We start from the raw sequence: 10,185 nt of genomic DNA, 5'->3' as shown, positions 1-10,185 counted from the left end.
GTGTTCTTGTACACTAGTCAATGAAGGTAAGCATGCAGGTACAGCAGGTAGTGAAGAAGGCTAATAGCATGCTGGCCTTCATAACAAGAGGGATTGAGTATAGAAGCAAAGAGGTTCTTCTGCAGCTGTACAGGGCCCTGGTGAGACCACACCTGGAGTACTGTGTGCAGTTCTGATCTCCAAATTTGAGGAAAGACATTCTGGCTATTGAGGGAGTGCAGCTTAGGTTCACGAGGTCTTTTCTGGGAATGGAGGGATTACCTTACACCGAAAGACTGGAGCGACTGGGCTTGTATACCCTTGAGTTTAGAAGATTGAGAGGGGATCTGATTGAGACGTATAAGATTATGAAAGGATTGGACACTCTGGCAGTAGGAAACATGTTTCTGCTGATGGGTGAGGGCAGTGGAGGCCCAGTCTCTGGATTCATTTAAGAAAGAGTTGGATAGAGGTCTCAAGGATTGTGGAATCAAGGGTTATGGAAATAAGGCAGGAACGGGATACTGATTAAGGATGATCAGCCATGATCATATTGAATAGTGGTGCAGGCTCGAAGGGCAGAATGGCCTACTCCTGCACCTAATGTCTATTGTCTAACAGGGAAGACCAATAAGAAGCACTTAAAGAACCTGGTCATCGTCCTTAGATATTTCTTCCAGGTGGGTGTGTACCTTAGAAGGGAAAAATGTGTATTTCAGGCACCCCAAGTGACCTATTTGGACTACAGAGTCAATATGACCAGATTACAAAGTGAGGATAATCAAAGGTGCCCCGGTTCTCACATCTGTACCTGAGCCTAGTCTTTATTTGGGCTGGTGAACTATTACACAAAGTTCATACGTAACCTGGCCTCCATTCTGGCATCTTTGTATCAACTCTTAAAATGGGTCAGCCTTGGAAATTGTCACATAACCAAGTCATAGCTTTCAGAGAAGTGAAGAAACAGCTATCATCCTGTAAGGTGTTGGCACACTATGATCCCAGGCAAGATCAAATATTGACATGTAATGCCTCCCGATATGGCATTTGGTTAGTATTAGCTTGTAGGTGGCCCAATGGAAAGGAACACCAAATAGCGTATGGATCCAGGAATTTGGCTAATGCGGAGTGTAAATATACCTAGATAGAGAAGGAAGGTTTGATGGTCATATATGGAGTCAACGTTCCACCAATATCTTTACAGCTGTAAATTTGTAATGATAACAGACCACAAGCCCCTGCTGGGTCTACTTAAAGAGGACAAGACACAGCTGCCAATAACTTCAGGCCCAATTTAGCAGTGGGCTCTAATACTAAGTATGCATAATTACAAACTGGAATACTATTCAGGAGGCCAAGTAGCAAATACAAATGCACTGAGCTACCTACCACTGGCAGATATACTGCTGGTGCTACCACCACTGAAAGTCCACTGTTTTAAAATTTTCTGGACACACTTCCACTTACAGCTGACAATATCAGACTTTGGACACAGAAAGATCTGGTCCTGGAAAAACTGCAGTAGCTGGTGATAACGGGGAAACCAAAAAGGTGTCACAACCGAAATTGAAATATTTTGGATCTGAAAAGAACAGATTAGAGTGGAGGGTGGTATGTTATAATGGTGAGCTAGCGTGATTGTCCTGAGCAGAGGCCGCAGTCAGATATTGGCTGAACTCCACTAGGATCATCCAGGGATTTCTAAAATGAAGATGTGACCAGGATTGTGTGCAGACATGGCTGCATTGGTGGAATAGTGCCCAGATTGCCAACAAGGACAAAGATTACCAAAGCAGCTCCCCACATTCGTGGTAAAGGCCAGGTAAACCCTCGACTTGGTTACATGTTGACTGTGCAAGTCCTTTCATGGGCTGAATGTTTTTGTCATTGTGGACGCCCACTCAAAGTGGTTGGATGCGCATAGAGTTATGCATCAAACACGGGGATGATGAAAGAAAGGCTGCGAGCTTCTTTTGCAATACATGGACTCCCAGAAGTTGGTCACAGATAACCTGCCATCATTTACCAGCAGGGAATTTGAGTATTTCCTAAACTCGAATGGTATTTGTTGTATTAGGACAGCTCCATACAATTCGTTATCCAATGTTGGGGCAGAACGAGTGGTTCAAACTTTGAAGGCAGGCTTAAAAAAACAGCCTACTGCTTCACTAAATACCAAACTGCCCCGGTTCCTATTTGATTATAGGACCACTGCTTGTGCAAGTACAGGGATAGCTCCAGCAGAGTTGTTAATGGGAAGTAGATTCCATATCTGGTTAAATCTGATTTTCCTGAACCTGGGGGAAGAGGATGAAATGGCATCACGAATGTTAATGCCGGACACAGGACTGAACTAAGCGAAAGACAGTCTATGAAGTTTGGTTTAGAAACCATAGGAAGGGTCCTGCATGAATAAGAGTCATGGTAAATGCGAGGTGAGGTCCAGTGATGTTAAGGTTCAGGTAAGTGTGACAGCCTTGGACAAGCATGTGGATCACATGAAAGCTGTAAACTCACAAATGGTGTGTCCAGCCCCTCAACTGCCTTTCAGACCGTTCCAGAACCCATCGGTTCTCTCTGTCTGTCAAGTGTTGAAGATACCTTGGAAAATGAGACAGACACAATGGATGTAGCACTCTTGACACCTTTACCACCTTAAAAGGAGAATTCACTCTGAGACCTTCCAGGCACAAGAAGTGAGCTACTATGCATTATGTGCTGCCCATATCAGGGGTGGAGTTGGAGGAACCTGACCCAATGCTAAAACACCCCAAGATGAGCTACAAAAAAAACAAACCAGCCTATGCCTTCGGATTCAGATGGGAAGGGATGTAGTGGGGACCTTGTGGATTATGAGTTCCCTGATTGGGACTGTTAATCTGGTCTAGTCAGGGTGTCCTGGCTGACAGGAGTGTCAGAGGTCCTGACTGCTGGCTCTGAGTAAGCTGGATCAGTGTCAAGGACTCTCCACATGTAAATAAAGGGGTGACTTGATGATAGGATACCAGCCTCAGTGGAGTTATTTCATATTGTTATATTCTTTTGGATACAAAGTGGACAATCTCTTATCAGCCTTAATAGAAACCTGTTGGCCACAGGTTTTCCCATTCACTTAATCGGTTAAAATTTCTTTGTAATTTTATGTTTTCACATATCTTTATGTCATTGCTAAACTTGGTTGTATAGCTTTCTGTCCCACCATTTAATTAATAATAAATAGATAGAATAGTTGATGTCCAAATACATCCTTGCAGGAAACACTAATTGAATGAGAGTCATAGATATATACAGCACGGGAACTGGCCTTTTTGCTATGCTGACCAGGTTTTCTGAACTGAACTAGTCCCATTTGCCTGTGATTGGCTCACATCCCTCAAAACCTTTCTTATCCATGTACATGTCCAAATGTTTCTTACGTTGTACCTGAGAGTACTTGCCCATTTCTCCCACATGCTGTCTCTTGCTGCTCAGCCGATTTCCCAATACAGGGTGTGGTCATTAATTAGCTTTCAATTCCATGAGCTTCAAGTTTAACTGACAGTGTCCTGTGAAGGACTTCATCATATAGTTTATGGAAGTCCATCTAAGTGACATACATAAACATTCCACTACTTTCAACTTTTGAAAGAGCTGACTAATCAGGTTTGGCAGACATGTCGTCCCCTTTGCAAATCTATGCTAATCTCTGAGCAGTTTAAAATTTTGAATCATTCTAAGGACTCTAGTAATTTTCCAATGACAGATACCAGACTTACTAGTCTATAATTCTCTACTTCTTTGTCAACTATGTAGAATTTGCTTACTTATTTCACTATCTGTTTTGTACCTATTAGGAAGTAAGTTCATTTTTTCCTTGATAGCTATAAATTCATTATGATAAATCAATATAATATTCCTCTGAAGATGTCAAGCAATACAAAATGTCTTGTTCTGCCATTAATTTCAGTTAGAATGGAAATGGCCAAATACTTCCTTGTAATACCCACATCTCCACTGCATTGTGAACTTCAGACTGTGGTCTCCTCCTGTACCACACAGTGAAATATCCCACATTACCACAAGAATGCCATTAAATAAAATTTGACAATAAACTACCAAAGGACATGTTTGACAAAGATCACCAATAGCTTGGTCAAAGATGACAGACTTTAAAGAGCACTTTTAAAGTGAAGAGAGCTGTAGAGATGGTTTTAGATTAGATTAGATTAGATTACAGTGTGGAAACAGGCCCTTCGGCCCAACAAGTCCACACCGACCCGCCGAAGCGAAACCTACCCATACCCCTACATTTACCCCTACCTAACACTACGGGCAATTTAGCATGGCCAATTCACCTGACCCTGCACATCTTTTGGACTGTGGGAGGAAACCGGAGCACCCGGAGGAAACCCACGCAGACACGGGGAGAACGTGCAAACTCCACACAGTCAGTCGCCTGAGTCGGGAATTGAACCCGGGTTCAGGCGCTGTGAGGCAGCAGTGCTAACCACTGTGCCACCGTGCCGCCCACTAAGTGGTGAGTACGTTAGGATAGTGTAAGAGGGATGGTGCAAGAGGAAGGGATTTAAATTCCTGGGACTTTGGAACCAATTAGAGATGCAAGCAGTAAGGGTATAGCAGTTACCATGGGTGACTTCAATCTGCATATTAATTGGACTAACTAAACCTGTAGCAATGTGATGGAGGGGGATTTCCTGGAATATATGAGGGATGGTTTCCTCAACCATTATGTCGAGGAACCAAGTAGAGAGCAGGCCATCCTGGATTGGGTATTTTGTGATGAGAGCAGATTAATTAGCACTGAAAATGGGTTGCAGGAAAAGCGCAGCAGGTCAGGCAGCATCCAAGGAGCAGGAGAATCGACGTTTCGGGCATGAGCCCTTCTTCAGGAATCATTCCTGAAGAAGGGCTCATGCCCGAAACGTCGATTCTCCTGCTCCTTGGATGCTGCCTGACCTGCTGCGCTTTTCCAGCAACCTATTTTCAGCTCTGATCTCCAGCATCTGCAGTCCTCACTTTCTTCTCGCAGATTAATTAGCAACCTTGTGGTGCAAGATCCTTTGGGGAAAAGTGGCCATAATATGGTAGAATTCTTCGAGGTAAAGAGTGACACCGTTAAATCTGAAACTAGGGTCCTGAACTTAAAGAAAGCTAACTTTGATGGTATGAGGCCTGCATTAATTAGGATAATTGGTTCCAAAGTCCCAGGAATTTTAATCCCTTCCTCTTGCACCATTCCTCAAGTCACATATTCATCTTAGCTATCCTGCCACTCCCATTCTGAATAGCACATGGCACTGGTAGCAGTCCCAAGATTACTACCTCTGAGATTCTACCTTTTAGTTTAACTCTAACTCTCTACATTCAGCTTGTAGGACCTCATACTGTTTTTTAACCTATATTGTTGGTGCCTATATGCATCACAACAGCTCCAGAATGTCCTACAGCCTTCATCCTTGCACTAGGGAAGCAACATGCTATTCTAGACTCTTATTTGCAGCCATATAAACAGCTATCTCATCCCCTTACAATTGAATCCCATATCCCTATACCTCTGTCAATCTTTTTATAGCGATCTCTACACTCTTCTGATTCTGGCCTCTTAGCATCTCCAGTTGTACTTGTTCTACCACTGGTAGCTACACCTTCAGCAACTCAGGATCTTAATGTATAGAACTCCCTCCCTAATGTATTTCCCATCTCTTAGCAGCAAACAGAGAGTTGGAGTAAATGGGTCTGTTTCAAAGTGGCAGGCATTGATGAATGGGGTGTCACAGGGTTCAGAGACCCCAACTATTCACAATATATGTTAACAATTTGGACAAAGAAATTGAATGCAATATCTTCAAATTTGCAGACAACATAGCGGGTGACAGTGTGTGCTGTGAGGAGAGTGCTAAAAGGGTGCAAGGTGACTTGGACAGGCTGGCTGAGTGGGCAAACACTTAGCATATGCAATATAATGTGGATAAATGTAAGGTGGCAAAACTTTGGTGGCAAAACAAGAAGGCAGATTATTACCTGAATGGTGGCAGTTTAGGAAAAGATGAGGTGCAAGAATACTTGGGTTGTCATGGTGGAACAGTCACTGATGGTTGGCATGCAATGCAGCAGGTGGTGAGGAATGCATCTTGGACTTCATAGCGAGGGGCTTTGAGTATAGGAGTAAAGATGTTTTGTTGCAGTTATACAGGGCCTTGGTGAGGCCACACCTTGTGTACTGTGTACAGTTTAGGTCTCCTCATCTGACCTAGTCTGAGGAAGGACATTCTTACTATTGTGGGAGTCCAGCGGAGGTTCACCAGATTGAAGTGACATATGAAGAAAGACTGGATCGATTGGATTTGTACTCACTGAAATTTAGAAGAATGAGGGAGATCTCATAGAAACATATAAAATCCTGATGGGACTGGATAGGCTTGATATTGGAAGAATGCTCCTGATGCTGGGGAGATCCAGACCTAGGCGTCACAGTCTAAGAATAAGAGGTAAACCAATCAGGATTGATATGAGGAAGAATTGCTTCGCTCAGAGTTGTGAATCTGTGGAATTCTCTCCCACAGAAAGCTGTTGGGGCCAGTTTGTTAGATATATTCGAGAGGGATATATCTAACAAACTGAACATGGCCCTTGCAGCTGAATGGATCAAGGGGTTATGGAGAGAAAGCGAGAGTGGGGTACTGAAATTGCATGATCAACCATGATCATATTGAATGGTGGTGCAGGCTCAAAGGACCATATTGCCTACTCCAGTTTTTATATTTCTATCTTGAATAATTGTAGGATTGGAGGAGGTTACAGAGATAAGGAGGAACATGAATGAAGGAGATGAATGAGAATTTTAAATGGAGATGTTGCAGATCAGGAGGCAATGTGAGTGTGTGAACATTGGGGTGTGATAGGAAGTGAAACTTGTTTTGAATTAGAATACCAAAAGTCAGCACATTTTTGGGTGAGAAGAGGTTTAAGGGGGTGAAAGATGGGATGCTAATTGGGAATAGATAAATACACAATTGCTTTTCAGTCTTATATATCTGATTTACATCACAATAACCTTGTTTCAAGATTTTACACACTCCTGTATGCTTTTCATTTGACTCTGTTGTGTGCTGTTAGTATTGTCCCATTACCTGGGTTTCAGTCTTTTAAACACATCACTTTAGCAATCTTCCATGCTAATAAAGGGAGGAATGGTTTATTTTACTGCTACTTTTGCTGTTTTCTAGCGGATCCATGACACAACAGGTGCAAAGTCTTTCAGCCTGCTGGAGCTGTGCAGAGATCACAATCGCAAACAGGCTGCTGCGAAATTCTGTAGTCTCCTCATGCTCAAGAAACAGTTGGTGCTTGAACTCACCCAAAAAGAATCTTATAGTGACATTATTGCAACCCCAGGAACAAGATTTTACCTCTGAGTATATATATTGTATTCTTTATGTCTCTTTAAAATAGCCTTCAGAATTACAATAAGTATTTTTATACCTTCTAATGTTTAATAATTGCAACATATAATTCAGATGATGATAATTCCTCATGTCACAAATGTCATGAGTTTTATTTTATTTCTGACCTGAGATACCACACAGTTCTCCTGGATTAAACAAGAAATTCATCAAGGGATAAAGATGAAGGGAAAAATTATTCTGGAGGGTAAGGTGTTGCAAATGAATTAAAAATCCAAAAGCCTTATTAAATTCTCAGAATTTGTTGAGCTGTGCAAACAAAAGCATTCCCACGAGATCTACTGTTTCAAAACCTTGTCAGTTTTCACTAACTTTTGAGGATAACTTAAAGGATATTGAACAAACTGAAGTTCGACGGAAGTGCATTAGCAGTACCATTGCATAGTTCACATTATTTAGATACAGTGAAGTTAGCAGTTGATCACGATGGGTTCTTGGGTCTATAATGTTCTCACATCCATTGTTTAATCACACTAAGTTAACTTTAACGAGAAGATTTTCCTTGTCCTGTGCATATGGGTACTGAAGCTCGGATAATACAGGAAAACAGCAGGGAAGGTTGAGCAGCACTAAAGACATCTACTTGAGTTTCCAAACTTCACCTCACTTGGGTTGTTTAGAAACTCAGAGACAAATATAGGTGACATACCCTCAAAACCGTCTTGTTCTTGAAACACTTATTTAGGTTAGTAAATGGTGAATGTCCTCATGCTATCAAAATGTCCATCCTTTTAACATTGAATATATTTGGAAAGATCGTACATTTCATTCCATCAGCAGTATTTCAACCGTTTTTTTAATGTTAGTTTAAAAGTTTTAGGTTTGCGCTTTTTTTTTATTTTTCAAAATAGTTGTATTTTTCAGATAACTTAATTTGTTCCACATTGTGTTTTTCTGTTTGATATAATCATTCCATGCAGTTGTCTTACTTTGAAGGCAGGTTTTTGTTTGGCCAGTAATAACTGGCACAAAATAATCTATACTTACTTCTGTTGCTCAATGGGGAGTGTTTGCTTTGTGGTCTTTGAAACAATAATTTTTGGCTGTGATTATTTGACTTTTGTAACTAAATAAATGTTTTTGCTGATGTTTGCAAACAGTGGGCTGACAGAATCGTTTATTATGTTGCTACATTAACTATAGAAATTAGAAGCATAGGAGGCCAAGAAGTATGTTTTGATCTGTCAAGAGATTAGATTTATAGCATTTACAGCACAACATCATACTTTTGTGTCCAAATATTATTGAACAGTAATTTAGTTACATTTGTCAGAAGATTTTGTAAGCAGCATGTCCAAATATGATTCTGTCACAATCTACAATGACAACAAGAGTGAGTAAACCGTTGTTTAAGGTTATTAAAATTCAGACCACTTCCCAAAAGGAAACTTGCATGATTTTGAAGTTGATGTTCTGGTTGAAAAAATAATGAACCTTATACTAAGAGAAAATAATGTAGATTCTGGACATCTGACAGAAATAGGAAATTTTTGAAATACACTGTATTTAGCAACAGCTGTGGAGGGAGAAGCAGTATTAACATTCTAAGTCACTTGTGCTGTTCGAACATGACTGGGAATAGCAATGCATTCATTGCACTTTCCTGAGCTATCGAAATCAGTGGAAAAATTGTTGACTAAAAGACCATATCTGTTTGGCTAGACTGATTCAAATTTATCAGAATAATAAGAAATGCAAATAGAAAGTGGGCTACACCAGCAGTGCTTCATCCGGAGGCTCACTGAAAGTATTACCTAATATGGTGATGAAACGTCTGAAAACGAATCTTCCAGCTCAGTGAGCAAACCTACATCCAAATAAGGAAGATTGTTTTGCATCTAATGGTACCTTTCACAATCTTGGGATTTTCAAAAGCAATTGATGGTCGGTTAGGCACTTCTGAAGTGGTGGAATTATCATAATGTAGGAAACATGACACACAGTGCAAATTGCCATAAACAGTTATATGATGATGGCCAGATAATCTGCTTTCGTGATTGTTGGTTGATGGATAAATATCAGTAGTATGCACAACAAGGTAAAACCATAGAAGGAGCCCATAAAGTCTACTGTACTATTCAGTTAGATCATGGCTGATCTGATAATGCTCAATTACTGTTTCTTACCTTATCCCCATAGCCCTTGATACCCCTTGAATCTTGAATAATTAAACACCAAACTGTGACGTTGCTCTGTAGTAAAGAATTCCGGACTCAGTGCCCTCTGACAAAAAAATCCTCCTCACCTCTGTTAATTTCAGAACAATGGACCTAATTTCAGAACACCTTGACTCTCCCCTAAGGGGAAAGAACCTTTCTACTAAACACTGTCAAGTCATCTAAGAATCCTCGATTTCAAAAGGGTTCCATCTTACCTTGGTACATGCGACAATAATCAAATCTTGTAAATTCCAATGAGTACAGGCCCAACTTACTCAACATTTCATCACTGGCTAGTGCATCATATCTGGTAGCAGCCTGGTGAACCTACTCTGGACTGCCTCCAATGCCAATCTATCTTTCCTTAGATAAGGTCCACAAAAATTGTTCACAGTATTCCAAATATGATCTGACTAGTGTTCTTATATACTTACAGCAAAACCTGCCTATGCTATTCCCTTTGAAATGAAGGCCAATATTCTATTTGCCTTTCCTTATACCTGCTGAACTTGGATTGCTAGCTTTTTGTGATTCATGGCATAACAGCTCCCAAATCCCTCTGTTCCATAGCTTTCTGCAGTCTT

General features: G+C 40.9%; 1 protein-coding gene across 1 annotated transcript in view; it reads left to right on the top strand.

Annotated features, from left to right (window-relative positions):
- The window catches only part of LOC122559883 (double-strand-break repair protein rad21 homolog), a 148,872-nt gene extending 141,478 nt beyond the window's left edge, over positions 1 to 7,394 (top strand). The window contains exon 14 of the mRNA XM_043709990.1: positions 7,206 to 7,394. Within this exon, the coding sequence (XP_043565925.1) occupies positions 7,206 to 7,394 (189 nt within the window). The remainder of the gene's footprint in view (positions 1 to 7,205) is intronic.
- Positions 7,395 to 10,185: the final 2,791 nt, after the last annotated feature.

The sequence above is a fragment of the Chiloscyllium plagiosum genome, chromosome 20, assembly GCF_004010195.1.
Source record: "Chiloscyllium plagiosum isolate BGI_BamShark_2017 chromosome 20, ASM401019v2, whole genome shotgun sequence".
NCBI classification, from domain to species: Eukaryota; Metazoa; Chordata; class Chondrichthyes; order Orectolobiformes; family Hemiscylliidae; genus Chiloscyllium; species Chiloscyllium plagiosum.
Note: the sequence above shows the minus strand (reverse complement) of the source record. Positions and strands in the feature narration are given on the sequence as shown.